Raw genomic sequence first — 22,492 nt, forward strand, 5'->3', positions numbered from 1 at the left:
AAGAATTTGTTTACTGCAACCGGTTTGTCCTTTTCTAGTTATTACATAATTCCACTCCAGTTTTAAGGCGAAAACTCACTTTGCATGTTTTTCTAGCGCTCAGAGGTCGGGGGAGTTATGCTACGTTGCTCAAAGGCGCAACACCGGGCCAGATGGTTGTCCACTTGACCCCCTGCCCCGCGCGGTATCAGTATCCCCCAAACCGTCACACGTGGGGCTTTGATTCAGTCTCACCTTGTCAAGTTCACATCTCTTATTAATCAAGTCGACTCGCGCTTTCCGAGTGCGCTCAGCCGGGCCTGTTGGGACAGCTGTATCCATGGCAACAGAGGATTATAATTTGTGTGGATGAGGCGGGGAGCGTCGGGTTACGTAAGTCGAGGTCTTGGAGGCATCTCTTGTGCGGTTGTGCTGGAGTAAGCTGTTTAGGGCTCAAAGCGGCTCTGGACTTCTGTGGATGAGAGAACACGACGGCATGTCAGGTTTGTGCGTTTATCAGGAAGGATTTAGCGTTCGCCGAGCACAATGGATCGTTTTGTAGTTTGAATGTTCTCCTAAAACGTGCGAAAACGGTTAAAAGTTCATTTGCAAATAAAAAGCGAGCTGAAAATGTCATCGAAAGCTTCTGGTTTACTCTGTTTTGCCATGACATCTCGATAAAATCCACTCTACATCATCGTCTTTGCTAATATCTGTAGAAAAAGGTAACAAAAAGTAAAAAAACAACAACTTTTTGGCAGTTTTTCAATACGTAGACATCTGGTTTTGCTATAGAACTCTTCAAACATGAAAATCTAGCAGCGTTGCCATAGCGATTGCCAATTCAAACTAAAATATTAGATGTTTTAAATGGCGAAAAGTCCTCAAATGTCACGTATAAACAGGAAGTCGAAACACATGAACGCAGCGAGGTAAAAAGACTGGATTTGTTGTCATTTTAAACTGTATGTGATCATTGGTCGTCCGATCACATCACAACGTTGTAAAGATTTATAATGTTTAATAAAAATGTTTGTTTATAGAGAGATTAGAGCCCGGAACACTAATGTAAATGGTATGTGTCAATATTAGCCAACTGTACTTTAATTTATGTCTTTATCAGTGGTGAAAGGTACTGTATTGTAGTTTTTTTTACGTTTCTGTACATTTTACACTGGATACTTTTTACTTATCGGGTATCTGTACTTTCTACTCCACTATTTTACTACCTACTCAAAAGGCTGAGGGTTTATTTTATATTTTGTATGTTCATGATTTGAACAAATATATAAATAAAAACAGATAGAAACACTAAATTCAGCACAAATCTGTATCGAAATCACCACATTTGAAGCTTTGTTCGACTCAAAATCAGCGTGAAATACTTTACTTTTGTCTCTTTAAGTACATTTTTTAACAGGAATGAAAAGTAAACATATTTTTTTGTTATTGTCTGAAACCTGCTGAAAAGGCTGAGGTTTTATTTTCTACTTTTTATGTTCATAATTTGAGCAAATATATAAATAAAAACAGACAGAAACACTAAATTCAGCACAAATCTGTATCGAAATCACCACATTTGAAGCTTCGTTCAACTCAAAATCAACGTGAAATACTTTACTTTTGGCTCATTGAGTACATTTTTAAACGTGTACTTTAATACTTTTACTTGAGTTTTATTTATTTTTCCACTTTTTATACACTACACACTCAAGAAAAACGCAGTAAATATTGAAAACATTGCTCGTAATCTATATAGTTGTCGTTCTAGTTGTGTGTTTTGTCTGACGTGTGAATAATTAAAAACGCTGACAGTGGCCATTTTGCATCGTTAAAGCGCTCGTTCATATATTCCGTGTTCGTTGTGTGTTTTTGTCATAGCCTGACCCTAACCCCGTGTGTCTGTGTGTCTGACGTGGACGCTTGTGTCTGGGGCAGGGATGTCAGAGCGGGGGGATTAGATTGGCTTATATTTGCAATTCACTGAACATCTCTCGCAGGTTGCCAAAACACTGATTATGTTAGCTTGACTTTTGCATCAGTGGAAGGAACAATCATGGGCTGTCACTTCAGGTTTAAGTCCACTTAAGTCTGTCTGAGTGGAAGCGAAAGGCCTTAAAGAGGAAAGAGGAAAACGGGGGGAGGGGGGAGTGGTCAACGTGGTGCGCTTTTAGTCCTCGCTGGTCGTAATAATCAGGGACGTAGCGATACCGGCGTCGATACGTAGACTGGATAAATAAATGGACATAGCTAATAGCGTATAGGACGTGATCATCAGCTCCGATTCACTTTACATTAAAAAAAACTGTGACGTGTTTCTGTAACTGCTGCCGTCAGACTCGTCATTTTGGTCTTAAATGTTCGTATTAACCCGCTCCACATGATCCTGGGGTTTTTATTTCACCATTGTGTCCGTAACTCAAGATATGAACATTAATAACAGACTAATCAGCTGCATTCTTCCCCACTCACTGCTAAACCAGGGCTTAGGCGCTTAGCAACAACAGCCTCGCTCCTGATTGGCTCTTTGGTTGCTATGATACTCGCGATCGGAATTCCAAACATGGATCCTGGCTCTAAATTAGCCGCTATAATTGCTAGCCTCAATGAGCGTCATTTGGTTGGGTGATGTCACACTCACTTAGTTCACTTCTTTACACAGTTTATGGTTGATACTGAAAAATTTGCTGGATCAGGTATCGGATCCTTGACATCAGTTAAGTCGATATCCTGGTTGGGCGTTAATTACATGTAATAAGACGATTTCCAGACTTTTCTCATTAAGGGCCACATTTAAAAACACAGACAAAGCTGAGGGTCGATTGAGGGACATGGACTAATCGCGAATACAGTGAATACTTCAAATCTGTGTCTTTATTACAAGTTAGACTGAACCACTAGACCTTTATTCACGCTTACATTCTCAATGAGACAGATTAAATATTTGATATGGGCTTGTTAAAGTAGATTTTCAGAAATGTACAGTAAAAAGTACTGTTTAAAGTAATATGGGACAATTCACCTAGAAGCTTGAGGGCCAAGAATAATTGGTCTGAGGGCCGCATTTGGCTCCCGGGCCACAGTTTGGGCATGCCTCTCTTAAAATGTTTGAACTTTTATTCATACGACGCTGTTCAGTAGTGATTTCAAGAATAAATTACATTTGCGTAACACAATTGGATCTCAAGTGTAAAAATGTAACTGCGTTGGAAAGAAATAAGTGCTATTCCACATCACTATACTGGTATCGGCTCGTATTGGTTGATATCGGGTACTAGCAAATACTTAAAGTCAAAGTATCGATATCAGAATCAGGACTGAAAAAGCTGGATCGGGGCATCTCTAATAATATTTTTTAATAAAGTAGTATAACATGGTAAAAGTATGTGTACTACAGTATAAGTGAAGTTTTGATTCATGACGTTTGACAGCTTTAGTATTTCCAGTGTGTTAACTTGTATATTCCAATCCTCAGCTCTGTTCAAAGATGATCACATTCTGTTCTTTTTGTTACCAGGGTGAAGTACTGAACTGGTGATCTTCTGGCTATAGGGCAAACTGTTTCAATCACGGGTGTTCAGATGTTCTCAGTTATATCATTTTTTCTCAGAGTCGAACCAGAGATTTGACTCAAGAGATACTTTAAGAACTCACTTCCTACATTTTATAGATATATTTTGTATATTTTATAGTCAAATTCTCAAAGTAGCCCCCTTCGCTTCGTCAAAAATACTTAGTAGAAATGTAGAAAGTAGTAAAATAAAGAAAAAAACATTGAATGAGAGGAAGTGTAACTCTAAAAGTACAGTTAATTGACAAAAGTAATATCTTCTGTAAAAGCCCTGAAGCAGAAGCTCTGAGGTCCTGTCCCGTGGCTCCCTGACTAATGCCGTTCCAAATATACTCGGGGTAAGTCAACAGCTTGTACGGGCGCTCACAAACTACCGCCGTCCTACCACAGAGCACACTTGACACGCCGCCTGTGGACCAGAGCACTTGCAGAACACACACAACCCGGCTCTTAGTGGTTTTGGAGGAGAGGAGTCGGCAGCCATGTCTCTCACCCTGCGCCGCCGCCACAAGAGGCCAGACCAGAACCGGGGCAGACCTCAGCGTTAGGAGGGTAAGCCGCGTGTGTGTGTGTGTGAGGAGCGAGGGTGGGGGTGTGTGTGTGTGTGTGTGTGAAGCGCTTCGAGTGATATATACATGGAACTTTTTCTTATTATTATTATTATTAAGCCCGAGGTAGACAGCATGTTTACAATGACACCTATAATGATATGTAAGAATGCTGAAAAGGTATCGGATATCGGCTTCTAAATATCGGTACAGTCGATATCCCGGTTTAACATATAAATGGATGTAATAAAACTATTTTTCTAATCATAATTGTCCCAGAAAGTCTCATATTGTTCAGTTGTTTTTAGAGGGATAAGTATCACATTTGGATCAGTTTCATCTTGTTTTATTTTTGTTTTCAGGCAATAAATGCTGTTTTCAGTTTCTGGCCTGGTGTCGGTTGGTATCGGGTATCGGCAGACGCTTAAAGCCATAGTATCGGAATCGGTATCAGATCAGAAAAAGACGGATCAGTGCATCTCTAAAGATATGAGGAGGAAAGGATTACATGTACCGGTACTCAGTTATATTTACTTGAGTACCTGGAGAGTAGAGTTTTACACTTTAATAGAACTTTTACTCTTGAACAACGTGGATTTGAAGTACTGTTATTTGACCAGATGTTCCTGCTTATTGTTTTAAAAATTCTTTAATTGGAAGAGATAGAATTTCTTACACTATAATATTTTTACTTTTATTATTTTTAAATGAAAAAATAGAGAAACTCCTGCACTCTATTTCAAAAAGTGAGCTTTATTTACAGTGGAGCAGCAATGTTTCCGAAACTAGCCCTTCATCAGGCAAAATTTTTTACCTTTTGTCTGATTTTGCCTGATGAAGATAAACAGGGAGTTTTTCTATTTTCGGTTTTGATTTTGACGAGTATTACGCTCTCTCCGCGACGCCTGGCTTCAGAAATACAATGCGTGAAGTATCCTCTTTATCTTTGCAATATTTTACTGTTTATATGAGTTTATATTTTGTCTCGGCATTTACTTATTTGTTTACCACTATTACTACAACCACTACTACCTCTATCACTACCACTACTACTACCTACTTTCAAGACCATTTTGGCTCTGCTCTCTGTCTTGTTTATGTGTATTTTAAACAGGGCCGGTTCAGCCTATAATCAGACTGAGCAGCTGGTTAGGGCCCCGAGACCAGCAGGGGGCCCCCGAGAGCCCATACATTTATATTGAAAATAATATAATATATCAAGTTTTATTGGACACAGGGCTTGTGTGTTTACAGCAGCCTAAATATCCCTCTAAAACAATTACGTTTGTTTTATATCTAGCAAGTAGTAGTAAAATATCTGCTGCTGCTACATTTGTATTTGAGTCGGGCAGAGGTGAGGGCAGCTCTGTGTTTACACCGGTGCAAGGACCCGACATAATGTACATGTAAGCTCACTGTCGCCAACTGGAACACATTAAAATACACCAGAAACGAAGAAAAAAATGTGTAGAATTTAAAAAATCTCGACTTTCCCCCTTATATGTTTGTGTTCTGCTCTTGTGACTGTGGTAGTTGTGACATTCTGGATGTTTTCAGTCCGATGTTGGTCATAAAAATACAAAAAACAACTGGTCAAGGTGATGAGAGCAGAGTCAGAATGTTGTCAAATGTGAATCACCAATAGCTGAGCCAGGAGGCATCTGCTGTCGGGGGCCTCAGAGACAAATTCAGCTTAGGGCCCCCTGAAAGCTCGAGCCGGCCCTGATTTTAGCACTACCTGAACAACACTTTTCAGTAGCATTTTGTACAAAGCTGCGCCTATTTTACCACAACTTTTGACCAAAACCACCTCCTGCTAAACCTGTTGATCAGTTGATAGTTAAAATATCTAAAAAAAAAGACAAAAATCACACTTTCCAGGCTCCCATTAGAACATTGCATTGTGGGTTGCAAAGAAAACAAAATGCAGTCTTGTTAAAAAGCAGCAGAGTCGGGGCAGTTAGTCTAAAACTTTCCATCAAAGCCTCTGAGAACGGCATGGAGTAATTACGTCTCACACAGCCAACGCTCCCAGGCCCCATTACTGATACTACAGTGTCTATGGGGTTTTTAATGCGTGTGTGAACGTGCATGGATCTGCTCCTGGTCAGTCTTTCCATGTGTGTGTGCCTATAAAGAGAGATGGGAAGAATACTTTGAAAATGGGTTTAGTTACAGAATGCTGAATACCTGCGTTAAAATTGGTTTTGTGTACGCGTACTGCATTCTGAATACTTGGAGCACAGCTTGATTTTTGTTGCGTTGTTTATTATGCGTTAGTTTATGTTTAATTAGAGAGACGTGATCAAGTATCGCTAAGTAGTCCTTTGATTTTTATAAAAGTAACTGTTCGAAAATAGTTGCTCAAACGTACACTGTCTCTAAAGTAGTCCAGGTTTTTTTTTCTTTCTTTTTTTTCAAACATAAACCAGCGCGTTCGAGGAGTGATAAACCCCCCTAATGTTATGACGGGTCGCTCCTGCTCTGCTGCTCTGATGACGCACCGCCAAGCCCACCCAAAGTGTTGTTCCACGGATAAAAATAGTCCCGGGGATTACAGATGCTAAACTATGAGATGGAAACCGTTTAGAGGAACAAAAACACAAGCTTTCTTAGCAGTCCTCTTGGCAGCCATATTTGAATTTGTAATATTAATGCTTTGCTTCCACAGTTGTCTAAACCCTCTCTCTATGGCTCTTTTTTGTCTTTTCATCCTTCCCAAAGTCAACAACAAATTAATTTGAGTTTTCAAACAGTTCCGCTCTTCCGTGGCCAATAACATGTTATTTAAGTGCTAATTTTCAGACATTAGTATTTGTTACAGCCGAGATTTAAGGAGCTGCTAAGCCCAAAAGAATTTCCTAAGTTTAGCTTCACTGGGGACTTTGAGTGTCTTATGATTGACTGCTCTGCTTTCTCAAAAGGCTTCCGTGGAAAAAAACATGCCGTTGCTGGCCATGTTTTAGGACAAATTGAGGTAATAAAACGACAACTGCAATCTTGCGGATATTAAGACGACTCGTATTAACATCCAAAAGTTAATGTTGCCTTGTTGAGAACCCGCGAACTGGCAACAAAACGAGCTGACGACACAAAGCGGTTATAGCCATCATCATAACTTAAGTCGTATAACTTTCCGGCGTCAGAGTTCAACAGCCTCTTCCAGCTTTATTCATAACCAAACCGTAAGTTTATAAATGTCTCACTCAGCGTGGATCTCAGACGTGTTTCCACATCTCACCACATCATGGGACGGTTGGACTTTTCCAGTGAGAGGCTGAAAAAGACGCCAGTAAAACTACTTTGGGCATGCAGTTCTTAAACTGTGCCAGCTGCGTATAGCAAGACACATAAAACCCCAGCCCAAAAAGAAGACAAACTGTGCTAAGTGTTCATAAAACCTCTATGCCAAGGGAACTTTGAAAGGAGAGATTAAGGAACAGGAGGACTGCTGCTGCTACTGATCTAAATGTAAACGCAGCGGTTCAGTACGAACGAGTGCTGGAACGAGGAAATATGGCCTGATTTTACCATTTGTTTTGATAATAAAGGTCATTTTTATTTTTAAAGCCACTGTATCTCATTTAACTGTAGCCTACAACCCAAAAGTAGCTCCTGTAAATTACTCAAAACAAAACAAAACTGAAATTCTGTTGGCTATGTGCGCAGTAGCACGCCAGCTAGCTCGCTGTGTATCAAAGTTTATGCTAACTTCTATTAAAAACGTAAAATATAAAATAAAAACCTCCTAAAATTAAAGTTTATTAAAATAAAGACTACTGGATTGTTTTTAACGGTAGAATACTTCAGTTTATGGTGTTGTTTTAATATTTATTACGCCTCAAAATTAGCAGTAGCGTTAGCATTGAGACAGTAAAGTAGTATTCATTTTATTTGTGTGGTGTTTAACCTGTTGGCAGTGTCATCCACCTGCAGCTCCACTGTCCACTGCCTTATCTTTAATAATTAATTCATTTTATCGTGACTCAACAAAAACCGCACAGAGACACAATTGGACAGGAAGTAGTGACGCTAACAGTGAGGTTGCCGGGTGCTGTTGTGCACAGAGCCTATTGTAGTCTACAACCCAAAAATATGTCTTGTAAATTACTCACAAAACAAAACAAATCTGACATTGTGTTGTAGGGCCGTCAATAGAAATTTCAGGGCCCAGGGCAAGAACTCTCACATGGGCCCCCCTCTAATATAAATTGATAGGAAAAGGGTGCAATTCTGAGCTCCTTAAACCCTGAGGCCCCCTGTTTCGACTCTCCTGTTCTATGATTTAAAGATACACTAAGGGTTCGCTACATGATTGTCTCCATGGAGATGTTATCACTCCACAGTATGGCATTAAACATATTAATCTTACTTTTATTCCATTACCAGTGTTTGTTACTTTGAAAAACATTCATTCTTATAGAGACAAAGTAGCCGCTCCAGATCTGACTTGTAACTCAGCTCAGTGGCTTCACCCGTTTGTCTCCATGCACAGATATGTTTAATGCTTGTTTAATGTTTAATACTGTGGAACATTCCTGAAAAGCAACACCAATATCTCCAAGGAGACAAGCATGTAAGAAAAATAGTTACATAATGCCATTTTAAAGGATCTGTATTACACAAAATTTGACAAAATGTGAGCTTTAAGTCATATTCTAACGCTGTTCCCTCTTCAAAAACAGACCTGGAGTTGTGTTTTGTTTCATTCACACGTTTGAGTAACTCTTTATTATTAGTCTTTCTACATCTCCAAACCTCAAAATGCTCTGTTCCACCTTGTGATGTCATGAAGTGGTAGTTAACAGCTCCTTTTACCTTTTATTTAGTAGAGACTGACAAATCCAGGTCTGAAATTATTCAAATGAATCTAGTGAAGGTGTATATAGGTTTAAAAAAAACACAGTGGAGCATCCTGTATTACCACATGATGACATCACAAGGTGGAACAGAGTGTTTTCTGCTTGAGAGAAGAAGCAGGGTTTGTGTGTTAAACATGCGTGAATGAAACAAAAAAAAACACTACACCATTATAACATAGGTCAGAAAAACAGTGTAATATGGGCCCTTTAACGACGCGAGTCACATAATATAGATATGATAATCTATAATACAATGTAAACAAAGTCAATTAAAAGAAAACTTTGCCTTCTAACACGTGTAATCTACTAAAAGGTTCCACTGTGACATTTCGATCCTTCGGTTCTGACTTACTTCATAACCTAAAGACGTGTGTTGTATATAAAGGCCATAGGTCAAACTAACCACCCGGCGCACTCCAGAGATCATTAATTTAAAGAGCTTTTCCCAGACTTCATCAATTACACTGTAACACTCAGTCAAGTAGACCAGACTGGAGGTGGGAATAGTTACGCACTTTAATTCCCACAAGGCAAAGAAGTGTCCGCCATTTTAAGTCGGCGTTCTGGTGTTAGAAGGTGAAAATTACCGTGGTGTGACTGTGCAGTTGTCAGCGCCGGAGCCCGGTGATGATGAGTAATACGTGTCTGAACTTTCAATTTGCTGCTCACCACTCAGAGCGCCGCTGAGAGCTCATCATGGAGAAATATGAATGGAGCACGCAGCCGCTGTAAAAGAGAAGAACGAGAGGTCCATTCATATCAGCTTTTTTCAGATGACAAGCAGCTAAAGAGCTAATTAAAATGATTAAAGCTGCACTGTGTCACTTTTCTGCTTGTTTAGCAATGGAGGCTCTGCGTGGAATGTTTCACAGTATGGCATTAAAGGTCTTATATTACGCAAAATTGATTCTTGTGAGGTTTAAGTCACGTTATAATGCTGTTACCGCCTCAAAAACAGACCTGGAGTTGTGTTTAGTTCCACCTTGTGATGTCATAAAGTAGTGGTTTTCATTTTAACAGCTCTTTTTACCTTTTGTTTAGTACAGATTGGAAATTCCAGAGCTGAAAATATCCAAATGATTCTAGAAATGAAGGTGTGTGGAGTTTAAAAACACAGTGGAGCACTTCCTGTATTACCACACGATGACATCACAAGGTGGAGCAGAGTGTTTTCAGTTTGAGAGAAGAACTCAGCCTAAATATGCAGGATCTGTGTGTTAAACATGTGTGAATGTAACAAAAAAAACACAACTCCAGGTCTGTTTGTGACGAGGAAACAACATATAGCCAAAGTTACAGGTCAGATCCATGGAGAGCTGACCCCTGCTCTGCACAGATGTATTTTTCAGACATGAAAACACTGGTAATTGACTGCAAAATAGACAAGTGGAACATTCCAGGCAAAACAATAAGATCTCCAGGGTAACAGATCCCAAAAAAGTGACATAAAGCGACTTGAAATAAAACGAATATTATAGATCAGTTGTTTTCTACAGTCAGAGTTAGACTGGGTGTAGGTCTGGTCTAAAAATGCCCAAATGGACTGTCTGTGAATAAATAAAAGTGTTTTAATACGCGTTGGCTCAATAAATTCTTAAACTGTGGAAAGTGCTGAGGTCCCAATTCCTTGTAGTCTACATAAATACACAGATAAAGCTGTTGTGTTTTTTTTAAATCAAGTACATTTCAGTTTTCAATCATGTTAAAAGAGCTGTTCTGCTTGGTTGTTTCTTGTAGCACTCTGAGATTCTCTGGAATGAATAGTGCATTATAAATAAAATGCATTATTATTATTATTATTATTATTATTATTATTATTATTATTATTATTATTATTATTATTATTATTATTATTATATTGTGATTATTAATATTATTGTGATTATTATTGCTAACATAATTTGTATTATTATTATTATCATTACTATCATTATTATTATTATTACTACCATTATTACTATTATTGCGCGAAATAAACAATTCCTTTTACATTATTATTAATTGTGTTTAAATATGCACTCTATGGGTCCTCTTTATCTGAGGTTTGAGTTACTCCACCCAGGGCCCTGAGGTCAGCTGACCAGCTCCAGACCATGGACCAGCCTCCATCTGCCTGTCAGTTTAACACTAGAGCAAAGATAAACAGAATATCTTTGAGTTTTATTTACTATTTATCGTGTTATCTGTAGATTATTTATTTTTTTGTGAAGCATTTTGGTCATCTGAAGTTGTTTTAAACGTGCTATATATAAAAATAAACTTGAATTGAATAATGATAAAACAGCGCTATCTAGTGCACGCGACAGGAAACAGCCAGTGATGAACAATGACGTCATCACTGTGCGCCTTCCTCTCTCTCTCTGTCGCAGCAACATGTGAAACAAACATGTTGAAAAATAGTTCCTCTGGCATTTAATACTTTCATCGTCTCCTATATTTAGATAATAGGACACAACAGGAGTATTCACGGGTACTTACACATCGTAGCAAACGGGTTAATTAGCGAAACCGAGATTAGCCTAGCACACAAGGACATTGGGTTGTTTTGTGTACGTTTAGTTGCCCTTTTTTTTATCCTCCAACATGGACAACACACAGGAAAGTGAGATACAGCTCCACGGAGACGAGGAAATAGTTGAAGTGATTGACCTCGACGAGACAGAGCCTGGTCCGGGTGAGTGAGCCACGTCCACGCTCGTGTTTTCACTCGTTATACACACATAATAACGTCATAGTAATAACACATTACATGACGTTACGTAAACTGTAGATCAACAAACCCGTCCATTCTCCCATCAGAGGACCTGGCCGACGTGCTGGACGATGTTGATTTTGAGGAAGACCAGGGTAACGCAGAGGATGAAGGCTGGGAGACGGAGGATGAGATGGAAGCGGATCAAGATGACAGCGAGCTGACATTTTCCAGTCATAAAGGTGCCACAGGACTGTATGTGCTTCACGTGCACTGCCAGATACCAGATGTCAAAAGTTTGGATACACACACTCTCATTCAATGTTTTTTTTACTTTATTTTTACTACTTTCTACATTTTTTATACAGGCAAAAGTTTTGACACACACACTCTCATTTAATGTTTATGTTTAATGTTTTATTTTTAATTTTTGTATTTGTACTACTTTCTACATTTTATATACATACAGAAGACATCAAATATATACATAACTTTGCTATTTTTTTCCTCACCCTTTGCTTTATCAAAAATATTAAGTAGTTATTCAACTTTTCTTTTTTTTCTTTTACATTTAAACATATGTTACCAGTCAAAAGTTTGGACACACATTCTCATTCAATGTTTTTTTTTTTTTTTTTTTAATACTTTCTATATTTTATATACATACAGAAGACATCAAATATATACAGAACTACATTTTTTCCTCAAAGTATCCACCCTTTGCTTTATCAGACAATTTTAAGTAGAGTTTCAACGTTTTTTTTTTACTACATAATTCCATATATCCTGCTTCATATATTTGAAGACAGACTTTTAAACTTTTACGTTTAAACATACATTACCAGTCAAAAGTTTGGACACACCTTCTCATTCAATGTTTTTTTTTAATTAATTAATTTTTTTTTTAATTTTGACTACTTTATACATGTTGGATAGATATGGAAGACAACAAAGTAAGAATTATGTAGTAAAGAAAAAAGTTGAATTCTTTGCTACATAATTCCATACACCTTGCTTCATATATTTGATATCTTCTGATTGTATATAAAATGTAGAAAAAATAAAGAAAAACATTATACGCAACGGTGTGTTCTTTTGACTGGTAATGTTTGCAATAATAATTTGAGATTTAACCTCATGTTGTTGTTTTTTTAAATAAGGTTCTGTATTCTGCGTGAGCTTGGACCCTGTCACCAACACTATGGCTGTGACTGGGGGAGAAGACGACAAGGCGTTTGTTTGGAGAGTCACTGATGGAGAGGTTCTGTTTGAATGTACAGGTGAGTTCTGGGGCTACAGGTATGCAAGCTTGTTCTAGTGGTACATAGACTACTCTTCATAGTCAAATTTATCCACTTTTTTGGCCTCCTTTGGGTTAGTCCTTGTTTAGAATTTCTGTAGCTATCATGTAGTTTTATTTGACTTATTACGCCTGGTATAGTTCTGTTGAAATCGGTTTTAGATCTGGTGGAATGCCAAATATTTTCTCAAGCAGAACTTAGTGTAAAAAGACTGACAACAACTGGACTACTGCGATACACATACCTGATTGTCGGCCCTCTGTCCCATAGGTCATAAAGACTCTGTGACCTGTGCCTTGTTCAGTCACGACTCGTCCCTCGTTGCCACCGGAGACATGAGCGGGATGATCAAAGTCTGGAAAGTGGAAACCAAAGAGGAGATCTGGTCATTTGAAGTTGGCGATCTGGAGGTAAACATTTGTCTGCTCTAATTCTAATAAGACTCAATAATTGTTTTGCTTTTTGTGAGTAGTGAGTATGCACTTGCTGTAAACATTATGTCACAGATCAGATATAATCCCCCTATAATGTAGGTTTAAATAATTTTACCTATTGCCATGTCAAATCACGTTATAGTGAAGTTAACCCTGTCATTTTAATCCATCTTTGCCAAATAAGCTCAACTTAAATGTCCTATATTACGCAAAATGAACTCTTGTGAACCTTAAGCCAAGTTAGAATGTTGTTACTTCATCATTCACACGTTTATTAGTCTGTCAACAGCTCCAAAGCTCAAAATGCTTGATTCCACATTGTGTGTAGTGGTAAGTGGTAGTTTTCAAGTTAACAGCTCCTTTTACCTTTAGCTCAATATAGGTTTTGTGTGTTAAACATGTGTGAATGAAACAAAACACAACTCCAGGTATGATTTTGATGAAGAAACAACATTATAACATAGATAAGAAAACAGTGTAACATGTTTTCTTTAAGTTTGCTGCTGTTTACCTTTGAATATGTGTTTGTTTATAGTAGAAGTAATAGTGTTTAGAGTCACTACATCTGAAAGCACTTGTGTGGAAACCCTCTTTATGGGGGGGGGTGAAGGAATTTATGAGCAAATGAAGGATGACCACTGAGGGTTGTGGGGGAGCAGGGGGGAGGGTCGGACCGTCTCCCCTTCCCTAACCACTTTTGCCGAGTTGCTCTTTAGCTAGCCCATAATCGCCACATGCTAACCGCTAGTTTAATCTACAGCTGAATTTAAATGAGGAGGATGATTGTAAAGTGTGTGTAAAGCAGCTGTTAAATCGCCTCGGGTTTCCTCTTCCTCCTTTTCCTCCGTCTGCAGTGGTTGGAGTGGCACCCGCGCGCTCCAGTGCTGCTGGCGGGCACAGACGACGGGAACGTGTGGATGTGGAAGATCCCGGCAGGAGACTGTAAAACGTTCCAGAGCGCGGCGTGCCAGGCCACCAGCGGCAAAGTGCTTCCTGATGGTGAGACACTGGAAGAGTATACAGGAAGTTTATACAAGTAATTCTAGTGCTGATGTGACGTCATGGATTTTCTAAAGGGACTGGAGTTTAAAGATGAGTTCATTTGCAAAAAAAAAAAGAGTCAGATTTGTGGATTTTTTGTCATTAGTGCAATTAATAATGTGCAAATACTAGAATGAGTGGAAGGAGGTTGGAGAGGGGGACACTGCTATTTGAAAGAATTGTCAAAGGCTCACGATTTACTCTTTATGTAGCAGTGTTTTGAAAAATAATTGATTTTAGCGACATAAAAATAGACATCCTCACCCCAGACACTTCCACCAGCTCCTGCAGAGGAACCCAAAGGCGAGGGTGAGGGAAGTTTGAGAGTCCCTGCTTAGACTACTGCCCCGGATAAGGGAAAGAAAGTGAATGGTAAAATATTATAGCATCCCTTCAGTAAATCCTCTCACCTATACTGTTGTTATTAATATGTGAAGAGGATGGTATCAAAAAATAAATCAAAATATATATCTGTTTCTGCTTAAATTATATTCAAAGTTTATAACTCTGCTGTTACTAGGGCAAGTGACATGAGACAACAAATGGTTCAAATTAGGTGGAATTATTACAATACAGTGTAAGTACCCAGTAGTGTCTTATTTTTATGTATTCTAAAGATTATGTGGGGTCGGGCAGTTGTGGGGGCTGGTGGTTGGGTGAAAGGGCATGTGAGACTTTTTTTTTTGGCTGTAAAGAGATTTGTGTTACATTTTTGTATGGAAAAATATATGTAGTATAAATAAAGTTCGATTTCATTAATGAGGTACATCTTCATGTTTCTTTTTCAGGTAAACGGGCTGTGGTGGGATATGAAGACGGGAGTGTTCGTGTCTGGGACTTAAAGCAGGGAAACGCAATCCATGTCATAAAAGGTGTGATTTCGTTATAGGTTAGTAGTTATCTAGGTGTTTTACTCCATTGCAATTAACTTTGTGCTGTTTGTAGGTCAAGACGGACACCAGGGGGCGCTCACCTGCTTGGCTTGCAATAAAGACGGCTCTCTGGTGCTGACTGGCTCAGTGGATGGAGGCGCTAAACTCATCAACACTACGACAGGGAAGGTGGGGGCTGTAAAATAAGTATAAATATCAGACTGAATAAGGACATTTAAAGTGTGGTTTTTGTGTGTAGGTGCTGGGAGCCTTCACTGTGGAAGGAGTAGCCAAAGGTTCAAAAGACGGAGAGGAGGAAACCAACTCAGTAGAATCTGTGGGATTTTGCAACATGTAAGTCACAATTAAAGGTCCTATATTAGACAAAATGAACTCTTATGGGTTTAAGTTACGTTATAATGTTGTTACCTCCTCAAAAACAGATCTGGAGTTGTGTTTTGTTTCATTCACACATGTTTGTAATCCTTTATTATTAGTCTGTCTACATCTCCAAAGCTCAAAATGCGACGTTCCACCTTGTGATGTCATGTTTTCAAGTTAACAGCTCCTTTTACCTTTTGTTCAGTAGAGACTGGCAAATCCAGGGCTTATCCAAATGATTCTAGTGAAGTGTATGGAGTTTAAAAACACAGTGGAGCACTTCCTATATTACCACATGATGACATCACAAGGTGGAATAGAGTATTTTCTGTTTGAGAGAACTCTAAAGTCTAAATCTGGAGGGTTTGTCTGTTAAACATATGTGAAACAAAACATAACTGTAGTAGTACTGGTAGGTTTGTGATGAGTAAACAACAGTATAACATAGATCAGAAAATAGTTTAAAGGGCCAATATTACGCAATGACGATGAGTAGTTAGTTCGTATTAGAAGTACTAACAAGGATACATGATATACTGTGATTGATACTTCTAATTAAGTAGTTGTCACACCTAAGTACACCCCAAAAACATTTCCACCAGTTCTAAACCAGGTCTAAAACTGGACTTTACCAGGTTCAATCGAGGAGTAAACGAGGTCTAAATTCAAGCTGCACCATGACTAAATACAATCTAAAATTAAAATAAACCAAAGGAAGACTAAACGAGATAAAATGGACTGTTGTTTAAACGAACACTCGGAGCAGAGGAGTCCGCACGCCACCAGAGGGAGCGTGTGCACCACAGTTTGAGAATCACATTTCTAACTGATTCAATGATTTCTAACAAAATATCAGTTGTGTTTGAAACTGTTTAAATCAATGCTGTATTTTCGGTTAGTAATATTCGATTTTGTTTATAGACTGCCTCTTATTGCCGTGGCCTACCTCGACGGAACCCTGGCCATATACGACCTCTCCACACAGGTCCTCAGGCACCGCTGTCAGGATGAGGTGAGCTCTGTGCGCAAACAACCCCAATACACTGTTAGTATCGTTGTTATATTGCGTTATATTCTGTGTCTTATACATCCAGGCCGGTATAGTTCACTTGCAGTGGGAGGAGTCGTCTTCAGTCGTGTCCACGTGCAGTCTGGACGGAGCACTGCGTTTGTGGGACGGGCGCACGGGAAATATGGTGTCAGAGTACCGCGGGCACACGGCCGAGATCCTGGACTTCACTATCAACAGGTAATGTGTAACTTATACTAATACTATAGCCAGTGTACTGAAGGGTATGGTTACTTTGAAATGACTAAAGTAGAAGTACAAAGTAGGAGATCAGAATAATTGACTCTGTGCACAACAGTAGGCGGCTAGTTCCAATCAGAGGGGCTGTTGGTGCGACCATTCCCGGTGTAATGTCCATGAGGTTTTTGCAGAGTGGCGCTAAAATCAATAAATCCAGACAAATCAGTCAGTGAACATGGAGCTGCAGGTGGATGTCACTGGCAACATGTTAAATACTTTACAAATGTGAGTAAAACTTCTGTTTACAGGTACGTCTTTGTGTGTCGGGGCTAATACTTTTTTCTGAGCCTAATATATATGTACATAATGCCACTGACTGAAATAATAAATAATGTACACCTAAAAATAACTGGGTCGTCCTCACAACAGATTTACTTACGTATTTATGTTACACTTAACGTTTTAATAGAAGTTAGCATTAGCATTGACACACAAAGACGTACCTTTCTAAAAGCAGAAGTGTCCTTTGGTGAAGTTTTCCTCATATTTGTGAAGTGTCATTGTCTGTGACCTGATTCTAACCTCTGTCCACTGTCTGACCCTAACCTTAACCTCTGACCCCTAACCCCTAACCCCCCTGCACTTCCCTGTCCACTGCCTGATCTGTCACGTTTTATTGATTTTTAGTGTTACTCTGCAAAGTCCTCATTACGTCGAAAATGGTCACGCCGATTGTCTCTCTGATTGGAACTAGCCGGTTACCGTTGTGCACAGAGCCAATTAATTAGAGAAAAGTTTAGAAAAAAACATATTACTCATAGCACTTTTGAACTCAGATGTTACGTCCAAACATTTACAATTTAGAGTTGTAAAAAAGACAAAACGTTAAACAGTGCATAGATTTGGTTACTTCAAAAATGAACTACATTAAAGCCAATCTGAAGGTATGATTTGTAGACCTGTCACAATAACAAACTTTGATAATAAATATTGAGATAAACGATAATATTGAAACTAATTTATACCACTAATTAAGATTGAAATGATGCAAGATAATCACAGTAAACCATTTTAAAAAAGACTGATTCATTAAAAGACACGAGCTGCAGCAAATAAACAACAGAATGTACCAATAAGTAGCCACAGAAGGAACTTATTCACTCCTTTTATAGCTCAAATTTTAAAAAAATTACAACAAAAATACCCCAAATCTCCCCCAAGTACTCACGATAAATACTGAGGCCCAAAAATACATTGTTCCAGCTTTGATATATAGTAATTATCATGACAAGGCCAATGGTTTGTCCTCATATTATTAAAATAAATCTTTTGACTTAACGCACAGTGGGAAGAGTAAACAAAATACATACTCAAGATTATTACAGAACTTTAGTTTGAGGAGTACAGCTTCTTAAGTAAATGTAACTGACCCACCTCTGTGTAAAATGTGTCCTATTAATGTCGATGTTTGTGTGTTGTACAGAGAGGGAACCATGGCTGTGACCGCTTCAGGGGACAACCAGGCCAAAGTGTTCTGCCTCCAGAGACCAGATCGATAAACTGCGGAAGAAAAAGACAAGCAGATGTTATAAAGAACTCTAATAATAATAATAATAATAACACAGAGGAGAAATATCGTCCTGGTGATTTTAAAATGCGGCCTGCTTTAGTCAGATTGTAGCATCTTAATTGCTGTGTTATGAAATGTTATGAACTGGAGTGACAGGTCTGGATAATTAGAAACGACCCGAGACTCAACAAGACTAAACAAAAGTATTACTAATCGCGATGCGTTTGAGAGTCTTTTGGTTCTCGTCAAAGATAAAACCAGATGCTTCCTTTGTCGTTTCGGAGTTCAGAATTTGTTTGTGGTCTGGATCGAACCCAGAAAATCCCTCGTGTAAATATAGAATGAATATACTTTAAGAATATTTTGCACCGCGACTGTTATTACGTCATCTCTCTATTCCCCTTTGAAAATAAAAAAACCCTTGATGGTCTTTTTGCGTATTTGTTTATCGCGTTGTGTTAATCATGTCAATTCTCGGTAACACTGGGGATGGGAATGGAACTTCTTTTAATTCAAGTCATTTTTATATTTAGACAAGTTTTGAGATAAGAATCAGATAAACTGGTGAGTCAAGATGAACGAGTCCGTTAAAGCGCCACATTTATCACAGCACTGCACTGTTTAAATGGTTCAGTTGTATTGTGTAGTAGCTGTAGCAGTAGTAGTACTGTATACTCAGTGGTGGAAGAAGTACTACATTTTGGTACTTAAGTATAAGTAAAGATACTGGAATAAAGAACTACTCAAGTAAAAGTATCACATGAAAACATCAACTAAAAAAGAGCAATATCAAAAAAAAAAGGAAGAGGGAAAAAAAAGAAAAGGAAAGGAAGAAAGGAAAGGAAGGGAAAAATAAATAAACGAGCTGGAGACGCAACCCTGAAACTGAATGTCAAAACTAGTTTACTCACTAATTCCTGCTCAATAATAATAAAACATTAGCTCATTCCAAAAAAGAAACAACAAAACATCAACTTAAGTAAAACTATTAAAGAATGAATGAAAAAATAATTAAAAATGTACTTAAAGAGTAAAAAGTAAAGGCATTTCATGTGGGTTTTGAAGTCTTATAAGGCTTCAAATGTAGTGATTTTGATAAAGATTTGTGCAGAAATATATATTTTTGTTTTGCTCAAATTATGAACTTGATAAAAATAAACCCTCAGCCTTTTCAGGAAATACTTTTACTTTCCAGTCCTGTTCAAAAAAACGTAGTGGAGTAGAAAGTACAGATACTGCTCTCAAATGTAAAAGTAAAAAGAATCCATTGTAATATGTACTTAAGTGTACATTTTAGGTATCTGTGCTTTACTAAAGTGCAGTACTTCACTATGATTACTTCATTACCTTCCACTGCTGCATGTACTAAATTATTTCATGGGATTTATATAAAGCCAGGCGCATGGAGCTGTTGCTATGCCAATAACAAACCAGTGAGAGCAAGACTGTGTTCACATTATCCCAACTGTATATAATTATTAACCCTATGTATAAACGCACTGTGATTAATATGGAAAAGGTTCACTGGACATAAACGATGCAATGCCTTTGTCCAGGTCTTTTATTTTGTTGAATCGAAGCGAGTGACTGAACAGAGAGGCTTTTACCGGTCACTTAAGAACATGACTAACCCAAAAGTTTGAGCATCAGTATCAGTCATCGTTGGTGACGTGTGTTTGATTTACAGCGGTGCACTTCCTGTCTTCATCCTGTGCGTAAGTGAGTCTTCCTTGACCCGACCTTTCCAGGACAAGCCACTGTAGCTGTCCCGCTTTTAACATGTGGATAGACATAAATACAGGACTGGGATTTAAAATGTGTCGTTTAAAAGTGCACTAGTATGTAACTTTTCACCTGTTTGTCTCCGTGGAGGTGTTACTGTATTGAACACTGCCTATCTCTAGATTCAAAATGACTTCTGCGTGAGAGCTGAACTGTCTTGATTTAAAAAAAAACTGTGTCCAGATCTGTGGAGAGGCGATCCCATGCACTAAAAGAATGCAGTTTTAACAATGAATGCAAATTGAATTCCTCCGTGGAACTTTCCAGGCAACTTTAAAACTGACTATACGTTTAAATTTTGTAACAGATCTGTGTTTATCGGATGTGCGAGATGCTACAACACCATCTCGTCCAAACAGAGCGCTCCACTCTCAAAACACTGGAGGCTCAGAGAGTGTCTAAAAGTACAGCAGGAGGGAGAGCGTTCAGTTACCAAGCTCCTGTGTTATGGAGTCAGGTCCTGCACATGTTAAAGAGGCCCCCACGGTGTCTAGAGCAGATTTAAAATGTTCCTCTTTGAATAAACTTAGGGCTCGGCCAGTTAGGAGCAGAAATAAAACCCGTTGTTTTAGCTAAGCTGCCTTAAAAGTGTCTCTGCTGGGGGAGTGTGGTCACTATGGTAACCTGAACACTATCCTCCTACTTTCTCTGTCAGTTCAAGTCTGTTCATTGCTGTTCACAAGTTGATGCCCCTCTACCCTGATTCTGTTCTGTGGACCCAGGTAATCCCCTTCCCTCACCTAATGAGCCCTACCCTATCCTGGATGAGCCTCTGTCTGTCCCTTCGTCTTGAGTCGACCCTGTGTGTTAGTCCTGGACACATCTGTAGCCTGCCTGTTCTGGTTTAGTCCTGGTTTAGTCCTGGTTTAGTCCTGGTTTAGTCCTGGTTTAGTCCTGGTTTAGTCCTGGTTTAGTCCTGGTTTAGCTCTGGTTCAGTCCTGGTTTAGTCCTGGTTTAGCTCTGGTTTAGTCCTGGTTTAGTCCTGTCTTCGTCCTGGTTTAGTCCTGGCTTAGTCCTGGTTTAGCTCTGGTTTAGTCCTGGTTCAGTCCTGGTTTAGTCCTGGTTTAGCTCTGGTTTAGTCCTGGTTTAGTCCTGTCTTCGTCCTGGTTTAGTCCTGGCTTAGTCCTGGTTTAGCTCTGGTTTAGTCCTGGTTCAATCCTGGTTTAGTCCTAGTTTAGTCCTGTCTTCATCCTGGTTTAGTCCTGGTTGAGTCCTGCTTAAGTCCTGTTTAAGTCCATGGGAGTGGATCTCTCTCCTTCACTGTGGTTCTCCTCGAAATTTCTCTTTTCTTAGTTTCTTTTTCCTTTTTTTTTTAGTTCTTCCTGCAGGAGTAGGGTCTCAGGACAGGGGGCGCTCTGCTACAGTTCTCCATTTGTTTATTTTCTCTGGATGTTGGTTAATCTCTCTGTTTTGATGTCTGTTTCACTGTTGGACTTTCTAACTTTCTGTTGGCTAAATCACTGGTTTTATTCAGCCCTAAGAGGCGACAAATGTTGTAATTTTGAGCTTCACAAAAATAAATTGAATAAACCGGCTCCCTCTTTTCTGCATCACTCGAGGCAAAACTACAACTACAACCTAACTCCACCCACGCCAGTCCATCTGTCCCACGACCAGGGAATACTCTAACTCCACACACACCTCCACTAAACAGAATATATTAATAGTAATTGTTGTAGCGTAGCATAAATACCTCTTCAGTGTAGTCCAGAACTGTCACCAACGCTGATTTCCACACGCTCCACCTACAAATAAAATGACACAAATACAAGGTTGTAATGAATAATTTAATAAGTACAAGAGCTAATTCTACCACTCATTTATTTATATTAACCCTCTGGTGCATAGCGGTCACTGCAGTGGACAGCTACTAAAACATAACTTTCTCATTAATGTCACAGATGTCAAACTCAAGGCCCGGGGGCCAAATGCGGCCCTCCACATCATTTCATGTGGCCCTCGACAGGGTAAACTCAAAGATGTGATGGTCTTACAATGTAATTTTTTCAGGAGATACACAGTTACACAGCCACATTTTTACATCTAGGCAAATGCATATGTAGTATTTGTAACTTGAACAAGTAATACATACAGAAACAGTTAATTAACAAGTTTAAAAAGTAGTTAGATTTATTTTACATCCAGCCCTTTGAAGGCAGCTATTTTGCTAATGTGGCCCCCTGGTGAAAATGTGTTTGACAGCCCTGGTT

The 22,492-nt window shown here is 38.9% G+C and overlaps 1 protein-coding gene across 1 annotated transcript; it reads left to right on the forward strand.

The window, feature by feature from the left end:
* The first annotated feature begins 11,288 nt into the window (after positions 1-11,288).
* On the forward strand, positions 11,289-18,939 carry aamp (angio-associated, migratory cell protein). The gene is made up of 11 exons (XM_033980294.2): positions 11,289-11,634; positions 11,760-11,894; positions 12,813-12,932; positions 13,224-13,363; positions 14,242-14,386; positions 15,217-15,300; positions 15,374-15,489; positions 15,560-15,654; positions 16,603-16,693; positions 16,776-16,930; positions 18,414-18,939. The coding sequence occupies exons 1-11, from the start codon at positions 11,544-11,546 to the stop codon at positions 18,487-18,489; spliced, it is 1,248 nt and encodes a 415-aa protein (XP_033836185.1). The 5' UTR covers positions 11,289-11,543; the 3' UTR covers positions 18,490-18,939.
* Positions 18,940-22,492: the final 3,553 nt, after the last annotated feature.

This window comes from Periophthalmus magnuspinnatus, chromosome 2 (assembly GCF_009829125.3).
Source record: "Periophthalmus magnuspinnatus isolate fPerMag1 chromosome 2, fPerMag1.2.pri, whole genome shotgun sequence".
Classification (NCBI taxonomy): domain Eukaryota; kingdom Metazoa; phylum Chordata; class Actinopteri; order Gobiiformes; family Gobiidae; genus Periophthalmus; species Periophthalmus magnuspinnatus.

Excerpts from the sequence above, each read along its gene's own strand:
- aamp (XM_033980294.2), top strand. The coding sequence starts at position 11,544 with ATGGACAACACACAGGAAAGTGAGATACAGCTCCACGGAGACGAGGAA. Across the intron at positions 12,933-13,223 it reads GGTTCTGTTTGAATGTACAG|GTCATAAAGACTCTGTGACC; the intron begins GTGAGTTCTGGG and ends TCTGTCCCATAG. Across the intron at positions 13,364-14,241 it reads TTGAAGTTGGCGATCTGGAG|TGGTTGGAGTGGCACCCGCG; the intron begins GTAAACATTTGT and ends CTCCGTCTGCAG.